The sequence below is a fragment of the Pholis gunnellus genome (assembly GCF_910591455.1).
Source record: "Pholis gunnellus genome assembly, chromosome: 11".
Taxonomy (NCBI): domain Eukaryota; kingdom Metazoa; phylum Chordata; class Actinopteri; order Perciformes; family Pholidae; genus Pholis; species Pholis gunnellus.
Genome location: NC_136538.1, coordinates 16546779 through 16565281, shown reverse-complemented (window position 1 = coordinate 16565281; position 18503 = coordinate 16546779). Strand labels below are relative to the sequence as shown.

Sequence of the window (18503 nt, the reverse complement as noted above, 5' to 3'; positions counted from 1 at the left end):
TGTCCAACGAAGCTGTTTCCTGTCTGATATTCTTAGTCATCTGTTCATGCTGTGATTTACTGATGAAGAAAACTCTGAACACATTCCGTCATCAAGTCATTAGATTTTTGTCTTTAGATATCACTGTTACCTTCACAGTAGGTCAATTATGCACAGTTTCTGAAGCGTTTCTAACTTAACTCGTGTCTATGATTGTAGCACCATCTACTGGATTTTAAATGTGTGACCATAATAGAAATGGGTCAATTGTATAATTTTTATAGTTAAGACTTGTTTTATTTATTTACCTATTAAGCATTTTAAAGCTGTATACAAACAAATACATTGTTTAAACACACTATATTGTAGTTGTAAGCAGATATAAGGATATTTTAAAGTGTTTAGTATGAATGTATTTGTCAATAATTACAAGTACCCCCATGAAGCATCCATAGCTGAATGAATAGTTAATAAATGATTGATAAGTGTTCTTTTTGGCTGTAATAATACATTAGGATATTTGATCTCACACACACACACAGTACATGTCATAGTATAGAATGTCGAAAAAAGTCAGTACAGCATTTTGAAAAAAGACAAAAAAGTTGTATGTTGAAAAAAGTCATATAAAAGTGATAGTATAGCATGTCGAAAAAAGTCATAAAATAGTCAGTATAGAATGTCGGACAAAAAAGACGTGATGTATTTTCTCATAAAACAGTAAAAACAGTACAGGATTTAGTACTAAGTTATAAAAGTTACAGTAAAGTACGTCATAAAAATATATTCTAGTACTTCTGAAAAAAGACTTAGTTTGCCATAAAAATGTAATTAAAAAGTGATTAATAATAATAAAATGAATTAAAGCTGCAAGCAGCGATGTACGGGCCCTCGCATCCTCCCGCACGTTGGGGGTACTGGCGGGATGCCGGCAGAAGCGGCCATAAATATCTGCAACCATCAGACAGCGAGCCCACAAGGTAGACGCATTTTTAATGCTTGGACTGTGTGACACTGGAAATTATGTAACGCAAATATTTCACCAGTTCCTGTATCCACTGTGTGGCGCTAGAAAACACGCGCAAACATGCATTATGTTGCTTTAAAAGTAAAGTAACTTTAAAAGTAAAGTAACTAAAAAAGTAACTAAAAAAGTAAAGTAACTAAAAAAGTAACTTTAAAAGTAGAGTAACTTTAAAAGTAACTAAAAATGTAAAGTAACTAAAAAAGTAACTTTAAAAGTAAAGTAACTAAAAAAGTAACTTTAAAAGTAAAGTAACTTTAAAAGTAACTAAAAAAGTAAAGTAACTAAAAAAGTAACTTTAAAAGTAAAGTAACTAAAAAAGTAACTTTAAAAGTAAAGTAACTTTAAAAGTAACTAAAAAAGTAAAGTAACTAAAAAAGTAACTAAAAAAGTAAAGTAACTAAAAAAGTAACTTTAAAAGTAAAGTAACTTTAAAAGTAACTAAAAAAGTAAAGTAACTAAAAAAGTAACTTTAAAAGTAAAGTAACTAAAAAAGCAACTTTAAAAATAAAGTAACTTAAGTCCTCCACATAGTGTTACGTCTACACTTGGGGGCAGCAGACACAGGCTGTAAGCAAACATCCGACATATTTTAGGTTCATATCGCAATAACAAGAGCAGTTTAGAGCAGGGGTTTTCAAACTTGAGGCTTTCTAATAACAACCGTAAGTTGGTTATTGTAGTTTTAAAAAAATGTACTTCTTCTTCTCTTTGTGCACCCACAAACATGATACACACATTTATAGGCTAGGTATGACTTACAGGATATCATTATCTCCAATGTCCATCCCAAAGAACGTTGATAAATCTGCTAAATAAATACTCATCTTTGAACTCCAGAACTTCAGAATCAGCACATTTATTTGATTTCTACAGTATCAAAGTTATCCAGTGATGGTTGTCTGTATATTCATGGGTACATTGCCAACAGGACCTGCTAATAGCTAATCGTCATACTTTTAATGATGCCAATTTGCCAAATTGTTAACAATTATAGGCCAAAAAAAAAAACAGGGCTCAAGTAACTCAGCATGACTAACGAAATACACTTCCTGTTAACAAGAATTATGGGTATTTCCAAAAGTTAAAGCATGATTATCTACCAAATAGAAGTAAGAAAGAATAATAGGAGTGACAAAATCCATTATTATGAACTTGTTTTATGTTTGTTGCACAATAAATATTTTTTGACATAACTGACATTGACAGCGTCAGACTTTTAAAAAAAAACCTTTTAGGAGGATTTTTTAAGCAGCTTTTAAATAACTGAAAAAAATGAAAATCCCACAAATGTTCCACAGAGCCAATCATCAATCAGAACAGTACGTTTTATTTATTGTTTCCAGCTGCACTGTATGCTAAATGTTCACCTTGTACAAGAAACAAATACAAACACTCACACTAAAAACCAAACAATCTGCTAGCAGCTGTCTCTTGCTAACTCCATTGGGCTAAAAGGGATGGATGTGGCTGCTGCTGTTCACAGAGGGCGCGATGCCTCCGAGAGCCACAGCTGGCTTTTATTAGAGCAGAAAAACAAAGCGGAAGAAACTATAACGAGGAGAAGGTGGGGTCGTTCACATAAGACTATGATTATAAGAACATTTAACAAGGCAATACAAATCTGACAGGACTGAAACCCTTGAACATCAACAAAAACGTACATTTGATATATAAAAAAAGATCACAATGGAGAAAGAGGTGGAGACATGAAAAGCAATAATCCAGTTTGTTTCTCTTTCTTTGTTTAGATTTGGACATATTTGAAGGTTAATCATTTTTTTCCTGAGTCAGTCGGAGATTTACTGTTTTAGTTTTTCCTAACTCGCTAGCTGGTGCTGCAATGTACTGTGTTGTAGGTCCTTTGGATGCAAATAGATAATATTTGGGACACTGTTCACGACAATAACCAAATATTGTAGGTACCTCAGTTCAGCAGAGTTGGAAAAGTCTTATCAGCAATATTTAATTGGTGTGACACACTTAATGTACAGTATATAACCACAAAGGACAGTTGTTTTTTCCCTCTTTATTTTGTTTTTTTACCTCATAAGCCGAAATATTCTTCCTGGAACTGGGAACCGGATCTACTGCTCTGCATCTTGTCTCTACATTCAGAGGCCACCAACCACGACAAGTAGAAATGAGCAATGATGGAGTCCAGGTTGCTGTTGTCGTCAGCTGACTTTTGTTATCTGCTAAACATAAATCCATTCATTTTCACCCACTGAAGTAAAGAAAAAAACAAATATTCACTTGCAACAGAAACACAGAATATAGGATAAACAGAGGAAAGTAAAAAAAAAAAAAGATATAGTAACAGACATGTTTGCGCTGAAATGGGTGTAATTGACGAAGGAAGGAGGGGAAACGGAGGCTTGACGGATTGTTTATGAAGTCACTGTTCCTTCAAGCTCTTCCTTTAAACAAAAAGGAGCGTGGGTCAGATTTCCGTCCTGCACGTGGAAATGTCAACATGTCCCAGAAGTCAGGAGGAATCTCCTCTTAAAATACACTCCAAAACAAAGATAAAAACAGAACCACTTAAATCAACGGAGAACAAAAACAGATATGTGGGAGGAAAAGGTTTCAGATCTTCGGCGCATGAGTTCGATGGTCAGTCTCATCTCGGTGCGGCAGCTCATGTGTGTAATAACATCCACTTGTCCTCACTTGGGCGTAGTGGTTTCATACAAAAAAGAAAACGTGTGAAACGTTGCCCGGCAGGCGGTCTGCTGGTAGGTTCAGATGGCTGAAGTCAAGCGTACACTTGGATGGTTGAGTTGCTGTTTTGTTTTTTGTTGTTGTTGTGTGTGTTTACGTCGGTTTTAGCCGCCTGCTCTGTTACATCAGCAGCCCTACGGCTCAGTCATGTGCTCTCTCATGTGGTCACCATGTTTGGAGGGTTGGTTGGGGGAGGTGGCCTGTGACGGATGGATACCGGGGGGCAGGGTGTGGGTGATGGGCACTCCCCCAGGCACCAACCCCTCCATAGGTCCGGGAATCCCGCCAGGGGCGACACCCACCACACCAGGAGGGAATCTGGAAAAAGAAAGGAGATGATTAGCAGGTGAGCAGAGGAAAGCTGTTTAACTAAAAGCAACTCTTTCTATTTTCCAAAAATCCTGGAAAACGTCTGCTGCTGCTCAGTGGCTGATTCATCAGTTACTCTTTCTTACCCACCACACAGCTGAACTGATATTTGTTGCTCCTAATCATTACTGTGTGAAGTTGGATTTTACAGTAACTGCTAATTAAAACATTACAGAATCAACACATGAAATAGGAAAAATCGTGCAACTTAAAATCTTGAAGAGAAGCAAAACAACTTAGTTTTTGTGCACTCACTAAGCATCATCACCTCTATGAAACAACATATTTAGAAATGGTGCAAAGTTAAACATGACAAGGAGCGCTGCAGCGTGGAGGCAATACATGAGAATGTTAGAGGTCCTAATCTGGTGTAGGGGAGGATTTAAAAGGGTCATTCACCCAAATTAAATGAATGTTTCTCACTTTCTACCATATGGCGTTTAGCCTCACAGATAGTTTTGGTTTAATCTGCTCAGGTTTTATTTCTGCTGCTCATTATAATAGAGGTCATTTGAACATTTGTTTCGTGGTAATCTCTGTAAACACATGCTGCATTCATAAGCAGAATCTGGAAGGAAATGGGACAATATGTTGGCATCTTTAGCATTCTGGTGTCCGTGAGTAGTCTGTGTGGTGGCTTAGGTTGAATGAATATAAACAGTATGTGTGGAGAGCAAAAGAGGAGGAAGGCTTTGGCCGAAATGCAATCTCAGAACCCGTCGGCCATCGTCTGACCATGATTTCGCTTTTTATTGGTTTAAAATTAGCTTGGAAACTGGCTCCTTGTGAAACAATCTGGGCGTGCAAGTCGTCTTTAAACAGCACTCCAGTCTCGCAACTCGAGTTGCTAATCGGAGTGTAAACAACGAAACAGCACAAGGAAAAGGAAGTCTTAGTGTCCCGAGTAAGAGAGTTGTTTTTGTGTGCGTTTTCTTTTCATAATTTGGGTGAACTGATCCTTCTTTACCAGGGAGCGGAAAGGAAAAGTGTAGCAAATAAAACAACTGATATTCCAGGTTTGTTGCCGAGATTTTCAATCCCTTCCTTCCTTTCTTTCCCTCAGTGACTCTATAACTCTATTTCCGCTTCCTCTATTTTCACCAAAACAAGTCATTGCACTCTTTTGATCACACTTCTTACTTATTTTCCTCTCGATTTCCAGATGTAGCTGTAAATGTATGAACACTCGTTTCAAAATGTCCAACATTAGAGTGATTGGGTGAGCTGTGTTTCTGTTTCAGGGTTGGGGTGGGGGGGTGGGGGGGGGGGTTTGGGGAATTAATGAGATGCTGGGTACAGTGGGTACAGTTACAGGACATGTGAGTGTGAAGCAGAAAAAGGACTACAGATTTCAATGGGATTTGTTTTTGTTTTTTATTAATGATGTTATTCATTTGCTCTGGCCTGTGGGCCAGCAGTGGTAGTATTCATTTACCTGGTTGAGAATTAGGTATATAATTTGTCCTGCATTCCCCCCGTTGCTATGGCCTGTACCATGGTTTGGTTCACTCGGCTGTGTGAGAGAAGCAGTTCATTCTGGTTGAGACAATATAGAGACTGAGAAACGAAGAGCCTAAACTCAACAAGGGATTCATTCATTTGGGCCAACTTCTACGTATAACTGCGCCACAAAAACTAGGACCCAGACGCCTAATATTCAGGAACAGAAAGTCAGAATTGTGGCAAACATACATCATGTGAACATCTAGACTACCCCTCCCGCGTGTGTTAAGCCTCATTTACTGCAGGTGTTGATGTGAAACAGGTGATCTCTGCGCGATGCGAGTATGCCTGCTGGGTTCATTCACATAAATCCCCCTCCTACCTGTAGGTGGCACCATTCATCTCAGGGTGAACTTGAGGCTGCTGCTGCTCCATCATCCCCCACGGTGCAGAGGTAACAAAGAACTCCTTGTTGATGCAGTTTCGGAGGCTGTCGGGAATACGGCCTGTGTCGGGGGGAAAGAGCGAACGTCGGTGAGCAGAGAAACCCTAAAAATCTATGAGCGTGGGAATGCATTCAGGGACGTCTCCATACCAGTGATGGCTCTCCGTATTTCTGTGGCGGCGGCCTCTCTCATCTCCAGTGATGCCTGCTCGCTGTACCAGGCGGTGTGGGGTGTGCAGATCAAGTTGGGGGCGTCCTTCAGAGGACCTTGGGAAAAACTGTTCAACAGCAGACGTGTGACAGAAAAGAGAAACGACGTAAATAAGAGATGCGAGAGGAAACATTTCTTGTAACCAAGAATCAGTGAATTGACTCAATGAACAAAAGCTGTTTGAATAAAACGCTGTGATCGTAAACACCTGAAAGGCTCCGTCTCGTGGACGTCCAAGGCGGCTCCCCGTATCCGGCCTTCTTTCAGGGCCTGAGCCAAAGCTTTCTCATCCACCAGACCTCCCCGGGCCGAGTTGACCAGAAAAGCACCTTGACGCATCTACAGACACGGCGGCACAGCAAAACATTTTACTCTCTCGACAATAATGTGTGGCTTTGAGAGATTGCACCCCTCGAGGTGTTGTCGTTGACTCAATGCTGCGTGGGAAGACATTTTCTAAAAACCCAACACGGGGGGGAGGGGGTGAGACAAATGCTTTTAAAATAAAGACTGACAAGGTAACAAAAAGCTTTTCAAAGAAAGGGGGCATTTAAATGACACTAATCCCTTCATATTCACAGAAGCTCTTGTTCCCTGCATACAAGAAACTAGCAAGTAAGCCATGATGCAGACGAACATACGTTGTCTTTAACTTGATTTTCTTTCGAAAGATAATAACACTCGAAGTGAAAACATATTCCGTTTGGAAGCAGCTGTCGGTTAAAGCAGCTTCAGATAGTTATTAAAGCATTGAATTTAACACAGCCAGCAGCAACATGCATGCCCTCCAGGTGGCAGCAGTGATCAGGAGAAGAGAAAGAGGATAACTCAAGAGTGTTTCTTGTATGTATCATATGAAGGGACTGATCCCTGTAAAGAAAACATTACATCGGGGGTTAAAGTGCATGCTGTGGTTCCTTTAGCTGCTGATTCATACCACGGCTGGTTAACTTGCATGCCTGCTGACTGCTTTGTTGGCGACCCACACTAGTTGGTGGTGTGCTGCATAAACATACAACGTCAACAAATTGATCCCAGTGAATCTTCCCACCCTGTCTTTATGTTTTATCACGAAAGGTTAAGATATACAATTCACTCATTTCTCCCGCACTGAAGGCCCCGCCTACCTGTTTGATGGTGAAGTCGTTGATGAGGTGGTGGTTGTGTTCGTTCAGGTTGCAGTGCAGGGAGACACAGTCGCTCTGGTAGAGCAGGTCCTGGAGCGTGTAGACTCGCTGAACGCCCAGAGAGCGCTCCAAGCCGTCCTGGAGGTAGGGGTCGTAGAAGAGCACGTTAAAGCCGAACGCCTTGGCCCGCATCGCCACCGCCTGGCCCGAGCGACCTGATGGAAGCACGAGATGACAAGAAAGCACGGACTAAGAGACAATTCAGATTCTGGTTCAAGTTTTAATACTGGATCCAACCATGTACACGTAAACAATCAATTTGAAATTTGAAAATTTTCAAACAATCAATTTGAAAATGTATTGTTTATGTGTGCACTAAAACATGCATGTGTGATACCGCTGAAAGGATTCATTTATTAATTCACGGGAAGGGGCTCACCAAATCCGATGAGGCCAAGCGTCTCCCCTCGGATCCTGGCCGCCCCCGACGCCACCTCCCGGATCTGCTCCACGCTCTGGACCCGCGTGCCCTCCCGGAGAGCCTGGTACAGCCACGTGTTCCGCCGATACAGGTTGAGGATGTGACAAAGCGTCGAGTCTGCCGTCTCTTCTACAGCCGCCGAGGGAATATTACACACCGCGATGCCTGGAAAAAGGTCAGATAGCAGAGAAAAATGAAGAAACGACGACATAGATCCTTCAAATGACTCGCGACATAATTGCTTCACAGATTTAAGAGTTTTAATAGTTGGCTATAATTACTGTAGCTGTTTTGAGAGAGATTCATCTGCAGTTTATTATTCCGCAAAATAATTGTCAGGAAATCTCTTTTCTTTATGACCCTCTAAAAAATAAAAATGCACTGTGTATAATACAGAACTATGAAGGATAAGAGGATAATTATAACTGCTAATTATGCCCATGAAAAGTGCATTTCTCAAAAAAAATCCCTGTCAGCCCACTAAGATGTATCACCACAAACAGCAATAATTAGGATATCACACTAAATCCTGCTCTCATACCAAACATATGCCGAAGGGGCCAAATGGGAATATTAGGGCGAGTTTCATATCAGTTGGAGCATCTGCTCTGCATATGCAATCAGCATTACATATTCTGTTAACAGTATGTAATAATTCCTGTTACATATGTTATTTATGTTAAGTCAATAAAGCAAGCAAGAGTTTGGTTTGGCTCCCATCCAACGGTGCACTATCCTTATCCATAATGCATTATTGTTGTTGATTTATTCTGTATTCTTTGAATGATGAGCCATATGGGCAGATAGGACCTAACCGTGTTCATTATTCTCGGCATGTGATTACTGTCTGCTTCTGAACAACCTGACGTTGTACATCTATCTCCCTCCTCGTTTTGTCTGCATCTGTCCCCCCGGTCTCACCGAGCTCCCCGGCAGCCTTGATGTCGATGTTGTCGTAGCCGCTGCCGATGCGGATGATGATGCGCAGCGCCTTGAACTTCTCCAAGTCCTCTCTGGTCAGGGTGATGGTGTGGTACATCATGGCCCCTACTGCCTCATTCAGCACCTAGAGGGGTATTGGAGAGGAGGAGGCATCATCATCATCATCGCTGTCTTATTGTATCAGTAGTCCCTCAACAAACATTAGAGGCATCAGAGATGGAAGCAAACTGGAAATCTGCATTCACCGGTTTTCCCACCACACTGTGTATGAGATTAAGAGAGCTTTCACTGCCTCCTTTTCCCTTGTCCTAAGTTCATGTCCGCTTTTCTTCATCTAAATGCAAATTGATTGTTTATGCGTGCACTAAAATACGAGTGCCTGTCTGTGTGTTTATAATGACTGCTTGCCAAAGCTGGTTTTTGTCACAATCCATTCATTCAAACTATACGCAAACAAGGTTGAAGTGGAAGCGGGCAGGACCATAAAGAAGGCCGACAGCTGCTGAGGAACCCAGAACTACGGCTGTTAAATAACAGGTTTAATTCACAACCGGCTTACTGATTTTGCCCTAACTCAGCCAGATTAGCATAGCCATGAATTTCCATGCAACATATTTATTGGAGCGAGCCGCAGTGAGAGCTGGATGCTTAATTCAAGGTTAAAGCGCTCCCCGTGCATTAATCTCATTACTTGAGCGAGGCGGGCCCCGGCAGCAGGCTTGGCTGGAAGACGATGGTGGAAAAATGAGACGGAATCACAGCCAACTGTTAAGCAACAGGAACGCAAGCTGAGAGCAAGTTTACATGGAGTGGAAAAAGTGAGGAAAGGGGTTCTTGTGTTACGTTAATTAGTTAAATAACTCGTCCACAGTTTGAGCTGGCATGTGAACCTTTACGTTGTTCCGTACAGGCCTATTACCTACAGCAAGGGATCATGAATATTGCAAAGCACATAAAGCTCTTGACAAAGGCACTTATTAAGTTATTTCACGCCTGTGTAATGGAACATTTACAAAGCTTTAAAGAAATACTTGAGCATTGACATATAGTTGTGGTTTAAGAGGAGGTTACGTAGCGTGAACGTATAAAACTACTACTGTAAAATAGTAATCTTTATAGTTGTTGGTGGGCATATTCTTGAGCTTTTGAGTGCGTTTCCCACGGATTTCTGTCATTATGCTAAGCTAACTGCCTGCTATACATGTCAAACTATTCCATGAATATATGCCCAAATGCTATAACATATACTGATTAATAGCATTTGATACATTTTATGAAAACATAACAACAATGTTAATCACACTCCTGTTCTCCTTCCTCTGCGTAGAGTGACTCAAGCCCCCCAGTTGGGGGGGGGGGTGCTTGAATTGGATGGAGGGACACAATCCAGTCATGAACCACCATTATAAACTTTCATATTTTGTTTCATTACTCATACATTTAAGATTATTAAAAACACAGAGCACAGATAAGGCACATACTACATAAGTGCAACGTTTCTGCTTCAATTCCAGCTCAGGACCATAGTTCAATACGATGCCCCGCATGTTTCCTGTCCAACGCTACACTGTCAAATATCACATTAAAGGCCCCAAAAATGCGACAAAAAAATAAGAATGCCATTCATGTTTGACAAAGCACTGATATGCTCCATTTCTCTCAAAACATTTTGCCCCGATTGATGTAGTGTTTTTCGGCACGAGCGAGACGCACGTACTCTTCTTCATCACGTCCTCAAACGGTGGTTGAGATTTTTAGTGCACTTTTACTTAAAACAGTAGCACTTCATGGGAAGAGTGGTTATTGATACAGCAATGTCAAAATCACTTGAAAAACACATTTCTATCTGAAAGTCTTCTGTGTCTCTCCAAGGACGGCGCTGGATTAGTTCAGAGACCACAAGTGCTGCGTAATAAATGACTTGTGAGGTTAACTCAACACGGGCCACAACGTTTTTGCAGGTCACCGCTGGCATGCAGCTGCCCTCTGAGAGCACAAGTAAAACAGTATACTGATTTCTGAGTGACAGATTCCTTAATCGCCGCATCTGCTCACTTCCAGGCAGCGCATGCAAAAAAGACAGCAGTGTGCTTTGGTGTGCCTGCTTGGTGTGTGAGTCTGTTTATATACGTGTGTGTGAACAGTACTTCCCTTCTGAAACTTGCAGTGAGGTTTTTGGCAAGTGTGTGTGTGTGTGTGTGTGTGTGTGTGTAGAGTGCCCCATCTGTACCCTCTGCTGTGTAGTTATAGTTGTGGGAACGCTGCCAACATCTATTCTCCCAGATGGGTCCTCAGTATGTGTAATGTATTCACTACAAGAGCATGTTACCGGACAGATATTGCTTGTGTGTGTGTGTGTGTGTGTGTGTGTGTGTGTGTGTTTATACGTGTATGAAAATTATGGGAGCAAGAAAAAAATATAAGATAAAAACTAATTTATTAAGCATTTCTTCCGCTTAACCTTAAATTTCATTCTGCTAGGTCGGCTTGAAAGTAAAAACAACTACTTTTTTATTGTAGATTAAAAACAACGACAAGATAGCATTTTCATTCAAATAAAATAACAAAGTAGAAGCTTTCCTATTCTCTTTTTGAGTGTAAAGACACAAACTCTCCCGCTTGGATTGTAGAATTGCTACCGACTGGCTCCGATGAATCTGCAGTAGAATAAGACAAATGTTTCACCCACTCTGGCTCAGAACAATTATACTGCATTTCTATTACCAGCCTCCCCCTCCACCTTATTTAACAAAGCAGCACTTCAGCACCCAGTGGGATTAGAGTCAGTGATGAAACCATTATAGTTGAACTGGGAGAGTGGAACAAGCCAGTGGGCTGAAATATTATTAAAACATTACAGAGGAGGAGACGCAGAAGGAGGAAAGAGATTCTTCTGCGCTCAACTGAAGGCAAATTATTCAAGAATCACATTCAAAGTTCATATTATGTCCATATCCCAGTGTGTGTGTGTGTGTGTGTGTGTGTGTGTGTGTGTGTGTGTGTGTGTTGCTTCAGAGTACTAATAGATGCGGTCTATAACCTATTCTGGCACTTTTTCCAAACACGCACTGTAAATTAAACTTTTAAACAATGCCTCACTTCCTGTTTGCACATCTTCGCTGTGAGCTGCATTCAAAGACATTGTAAATTAAAAACAGTTATAATGTAAAAATCTGCATAAGCTACAAATAAACTATGTGCAGGAAGATAACTCTGTGGGAGAAGCTGTAAAAAGTCTTATAATAAATAACTGAATTGGGTTTTTTGTTTTAATTCTGTGTCTCTGTGCTTTAATCACATTTATATTTTTCATTAATTAGATTAAATCTAACAGTTTATCAGACTTCTATTTCATTCTATGCATTTTCTTGATTTTAAGTCTTGTTTAAGACTTGCTTTTGAAAGGTGCTAGATAATAACTAACATATGACCATTCGCAGGCTAAAACAAGCTAGTAAATAAAATGTAAGTTTGAAATACTTTATCACAGATATCTGACATCATGAATGAAACCATGTGCGCTGATTATTATCAAAACAACAATATCAAGATGGAAATTACAAAAGTATACGACTGTAGGAATCTTGGGAAATTGGGAATTATGATTCAAAATGATTGTCCAACATGAAAAGTTGCTTGTTACGGCTCCTCCAGCTGACACATCATTGCTGTGATTCTTCTTTTTTTCTCCTCCCTTTATATTTTAGTGAAGTAGATAAGAAACGTATCCAATCTAGACTCAATGTCTACAAACTCCAGATTGTTTGAAGCAACAACAAAGTTAATTACATACATGCAAACAGGCTGCTAACATTAGCTTATAAATAAGGAGCCCTGAAGAAAAAACACTCAAGATGTTGGACAAAGCTCTGAGAGCCATGCCAGGATGGCAACAGAGTCCTGTTATTGTAAGAATGGCCTGCTGCATTTTCTAAAATCTAAAGATGAAAAAGGGACATCTGAAGTTATTTTTGTACCTTTTCATGTATCTCCTGTGTGGACTGGGCGTCACAGAAAGCCACTGTGGCCAGATCTTTGAGGATGGGCATCTCCACGGTGCAGTCGCGCCCATCCAGCAGCGCCACCAGGGGGCGCGGGTGCATAGGCCCATTCATAATCTGGGGCCGAATACCTGCAGACAGACAGGCAGAGAGGGAGTTCATTATTTATGTCCGGCGCACACAGTCAAGTGAGCTGCGAAGGAATCGGGAAAATGTAGGAAAAGCATCCCGCGGCAGGAAGTGTTTACATCGTGAGTGTGATGTGCTAAATCACACACACACAGTTCTCTACTTTAAACCACTGTTATTGTCTCCCTTACCTTGCAACACTGGTCGATACAACACACACACACACACACACACACACACACACACACACACACACACACACAATGCTGGTGATCTGAATACCCCCCTCTCTCGCTGTTAGCCACACTGTTACCAGGCAACAGGTCCTTTCACCCCATGAGGTCATCACCTCCATTATCCTATCACCGTTGAGAAGCAGGCAGGCCTTCAGTGTGTGCGTCTCTGCACCTCCTGTACAGTTTACACCCTTTACACACTCGTTCCGACACTAAAGAAAAAATACAAAATCAGCAGGTATTCAATAATTCAATTCAAACCGGTGGTCGTCTCCAGGTTTGTCCTCTCAGAGCGAGTGTTTTGACTTTTTCTACCTTTGTCCTTGCTGTGGAGTTGTGATACGATTGCCCTTTAAAAAAGGAGAAACTGCTGGAAGCTAGAAACGTGCCAGTAATGAGGAATTCGGAGTATCCATCTTGACTGTCAGACTGAGCCAATTAACTATTACTCTCCATAAAATCAATGAGATGTTTTCTTTAAGTACTAGTGTAATATTAAGGAGACGATGGGACAGTGTGGACCCAAATTCCACTAAAAAGAGGAAAAAGAGAAAGGAGAAAGGGGGGGGGGGTCCACACACCACCACTCTCTGGCTCCCTGCTGCCTGTTGTCATGGTGATTAGAGGATTTGGGCAGGATTATGAAATATTTTATTTAGTGACATCTGCGCTGCTGGAGAGGGTATCCAAGCCGGCTCGCTCTGTGTCTGTCTCTCTAACTCCTCCAGTTTTGGGAAAGCAGGGACGGCGTTTGTGAACCTACACGTCACAACGTGCTGAACATATGTGCGTTAAACGGATCAGATGCGTTTGATGGAAAACAAAAAAAACAAAAAAAACAAGAGAGACGCATGTAAATGTAGCAGTGTTTCAGTCAACCGTGCTTCGATTCTGCACCAGCAGGCTTGTTTACTGCTCTGCACAGTTAATCAAAAAATGCTGCAATGATTACTGCTCTGAGTTATAGGATGAAGGAATTATTTTCTGGAACTGGTCTACAATTTAAAAAAGGCCCTAAAATCCTATTTCCTCTCTCAGCTTGTGACTATGAATGAGGAGATACGACGTGAATTCAAACATTTCTGTCAAAGTCGGAACAGTTTTGGCTATTTCACAAGAGATTTCTGTATTCGTGTGCTTTTCTGCGAGCTTTTCACTGGTTTGAAAAATGCCAGGCTCATTTGTAAAGAAGTAAACATTGGAATCGAAATCTGATGCCAGTCGTTGGGTTGACGGGTTATGTTGCCAGGACACTGTCAATGAAACACAAATCAAAAAACGGTAGTGTGTCCTCCGAGTCGCTTAAGCTTTTATATCGAGCAAACTTCTCCATTTTAGATGCAACTTATACAAACTGTCGACTCATATTGATCCTTTAACAAGCTACATACAACGCTGTGGTGCCCCAGTTTCCAAAGACATGCAGCGCTAAAGGATGCTGAAAAAACAGGCTGTAAATTATGCAGTTTGATGCCTTTACACACACACACGACACACACACACATACACACACAGCATAAGGAATAACCACCTGCGCTAGACCTATCACAGAGAAATGGAAACAGGGGATTAAGTTTAATAAAAAGACCTTAGCAGCGTAACATTAATATCACAGCTTTGACAAGCTGACATACAACCGGTATTTTTTTCAGGGTTAATTCCTCTAATAACTGGCGGTGTTCTCTGTTTAATGCAACTAAAGAGGAAGGTGAACCAAATTCAGACATCTCAGAGGCGAGAATTTAAGGTGTGCAGCAAGAAAATCTCATCAGGAAGAGATGACACGTAGAGCGTTCTACACTCATGGAGTTCAAATGAAGATAAAGTAGTAGTAGTAGTAGTAGTAGTAGTAGTAGTAGTAGTAGTAGTAGTGGTAGTAGTAGTAGTAGTAGTAGTAGTAGTAGTAGTAGCGGTGATGAGAAACAGGATGAGGATGATGGCTGAAAAAAATAATGCACAAAAGTGGGTTTTCATCATTGTCTCTCTAACACTTAACCTCTTCAATGGGTTGTGCGCGTCAAGATACATTGTAAAACACCACTGATCAGTTTTACACATGTGGATGTGATCTCGATCATTAAAGGGATAGAACACAGATTTTACACGTGAAGTTGAGTTTTCTTTTGTATGATCTGTGAGAATGATCTGTCAGTTCATACGGATTTTGTGGATTTGGAGGTTTTTTAACTGCTTTGTGGGCCACTTAATGAAACGCTGTGGAGATAAAGGATTGTGTTTGTATCATATTTCATCTTAGTGCAGTCATTAACAATATTATTATTGTGCAGCGCCCATAATAAAAAGCAGTGCATCATAAAAGCCTAAATAGCATAAAAGATAAGAATGATGAAAAAAAGAAGAAAAAAAGGTTCAAAGAAACAATTTGGAAGAAGTGACCTCCATCCTTCTCTTCCTAGTGTGAGCTGAAAGCATGCATTATTCTCACTGGAGGGAGTCATGGTGTGTGTCTGTGTGAGTGTGTGTGTGTTAGCCAGAGGAGGAGGGGGGGGGGGGGGGGGGGGGGGCTGCTTGCAAAACACACCTGTGGCTCCACAGCTTTCCCTGCGCCTCCTCATCACACTCTTACAGAGTTCATTATCACAGCGCAGACCGGCTGAGCAAGAAAATACTTCAATCCTCGTACAGTCACACACAGGGAAACGTAGCGCTACTCAAACAGACACCATGTGTGCACACATGATGACACAAACAAACACACACACGCGCACGCGCTCTGAGATGAAAGGACGGTAAGGCAGCCAACAGACTCACTTACTTCTATCTTATACATATACACACACACACACACACACACACACACACACACACACACATAAACAAGAAGCCGCTGGTGTAAAAAGCAGCGTCACTCGCAGGAAGTAGGTCAAACTGCTGTTGATTCATTACTTCCTAGTGGCTAATAGCCTTTCTACGGCCTAATAAGGCAGAACGTGGCACTGCATTTAACACATGATTTATCTGCGGATAATTAACGCCTAACAAGGCTGTTAATGAGAGTCTTAATGACTCGGATACCTGGCCAGTGATTTGAAGGAGCTCTTTGGTTTTGGACAGAAAAACCTGAATCTTCCCTGAGTCCAAATGACAGTATGTTTATATATTTATACACGAGGACAGGTTTAGACAAACAATAAATCCACAACTGCTCGGACAATCATAATGTGTATTCACACAGAAATAAACACGTTCTGTCAGAAAGGTGTTGTTGACTGAGGCTCTGTAACGGCCTCTTATCGCCGTCCCTCCAGGAACTGTCACTTCAAAGCTAATGAGTCTGGAGGCTTTAGTCTCTAGTCGCTGTCAGAAGAACTCCACACTGTCTTTTCTTCCTGCCAGTCCGGGGAGAGCAGAATCCATCATCACTTCGAATTTCTCCAACCAATCAGTGACAGGCTTTAAGTGGACTAACAGTGTCAGGCGGTAGACGCTGTTTAGAAATAACGCTGCGTTGCCGACATATAGGATGACATTCTGACAGATCCCACACCTCTGGAGTGAATAAAATAAAATGTATGCGCGGGCCTGCTAACGCCTCGTTCATCTGCATGTGCCGCAGCTCAGAGAGGTCGTATTTCAAACTATTTCAAGATGCACATTTGACCGCAATTAAACGTAATGTTTTGTCTCTACTAGCTGGGCGAGCAGTATCACTGAGATGAAAAGAAGCTGCCCCGCCAACATACTTTCAGTGTCTTGAGAAGACAATGCCGTACGCGTAACAACATTTGCTTCCCTGTATATGGATCTCATAAGGTCGGGAGATGTTTTCATGCATGCTTTTAGAGCTACCGTGTGGTTTTGACCACTATCGCTCAACTCCACCTGAAGTTTTTATTGACTTCTTTCTTTGTCTTGTGTTTTTTTATATATTATAGGACAGTGGGAGAGGAGCACTTTTGATTTGTGTTGCAGAATATAACCTGCCATCATGAGAACATTTATTAAGAATATTGTACTTATATATATATATATATATATGACATTATAGCAAAGGTATAAAAACTGCAGCTGCAGCTTTTTTTCAGGGAAAACTATTAAAATGTGACTCATTTTCACATTGAATTGCTTGTAATAATGTATTTTTACAGATTATTGCTGAAATACTTTGTTGTAAACCACTGGCACACATTATCAGTTCCGCTAGTAAAATTATGGGAATATCACACTGCCTTACTGTGTGTCTTATTTGGTTACTAAAGGCTTCTGTAAACTACATTTTTATTACCACACAGACATTATTGATCCTCGGGGGAAATATTACAGAGACTCAGAATTAGGTTTGCAGCAGCAGACGACTGAAATATCATCTGTTGATGTTAAATGTAAGCAGTAACGTAACTGGCTACACTGACCTTTAGTCTGTTGATTTTAGATGATTAACTTAAAGAGAATCAGGCACATTTTTATCAAATGATTACAAGATTATGTGTGACTTACTTTGTAATAATAAAATAATGAAACTTGTTATATAGGAGTCATGCCATAATAAGAAAACAAACAACTACATTCTACGGCCTTCATCTCAGATGGCAAGTTATGGATTTCTAAAGTGGCCAAGGAGCCAAAAAGGGAGAACATAGTTGAGTCTTATCCCAATAATCACCCAAGGGTGAACTCCTACCACCCCAGCTGATCACACAGCAGCTGGTCTCATGGCAGCACTTGAAGGCCAGAGGTCCAGCTATACTCACTATAAAAAAAAAAACTGATCGCCACTGCTTCTTTGTATTCACTCCACTTAACTCGTGTCTTGCCACTTTCTCTCTCTCTCTCTGTTTATATCCATCTCTCTCCCCCCCTCTCTCTCTCCCTCCCTCCCTCCCTCCCCGGTTTGGGTCGGCACCAGCCTGGGGAGTTTGGCAGCAGCTTTCCAGCCTCTCCACCTGGCAGCAGACCCAGATCCCGGACTCAAGGAAACAAAAAGCAGAGCCAGAACTCTCCTTATCCAAACACACGAGTCCCGCCCCACACCAGACAAAACCCCAGACTCATTCTACAGCGGGGCAAAAATGCACCACAGAGACGTTTTCCAAGTGCCTATTTGCTGTAAACGCTTGTGAGCAGGAGAAATAACATGACTAAAGATGGTTTACATTAGGCAGTAGGATATCTTGGCTGGTAGTCATTTGGATAAAAAGGAAAATTGCTTTTGTCAATTTCCTGTTATTGTACCCAAAGTATTTTTATCAACAGCCAGCATCGTCTGTAAGCCAGCAAGTAATAAAGAAAGAAAGCCAACAGCTTGACTGACTGAAATCTAAACCGTGTTCAGTGTGACAGCAGATAGTCTTTTCCAGTGGAGGTCATGTGTTGTTACATCCCTCAAGGGAAGCTTGAATGGACTAAGACTGATATCATCCTTTAGCCAGCG

At 41.2% G+C, this 18503-nt stretch overlaps 1 protein-coding gene across 1 annotated transcript in view; it reads right to left on the bottom strand.

The window, feature by feature from the left end:
- Positions 1-3861: 3861 nt before the first annotated feature.
- The window catches only part of LOC306703340 (C-terminal-binding protein 2-like), a gene marked incomplete at its 3' end in the record, with an annotated part of 56481 nt that continues 41839 nt past the window's right edge, over positions 3862-18503 (bottom strand). Inside the window, exons 3-10 of the mRNA XM_079169280.1 lie at positions 12723-12877; positions 8725-8869; positions 7762-7968; positions 7323-7537; positions 6404-6534; positions 6135-6262; positions 5922-6045; positions 3862-4045 (exon numbers count right to left, since the gene is read on the bottom strand). Coding sequence (XP_079025406.1) covers positions 3862-4045; positions 5922-6045; positions 6135-6262; positions 6404-6534; positions 7323-7537; positions 7762-7968; positions 8725-8869; positions 12723-12877 — 1289 coding nt within the window. The remainder of the gene's footprint in view (positions 4046-5921; positions 6046-6134; positions 6263-6403; positions 6535-7322; positions 7538-7761; positions 7969-8724; positions 8870-12722; positions 12878-18503) is intronic.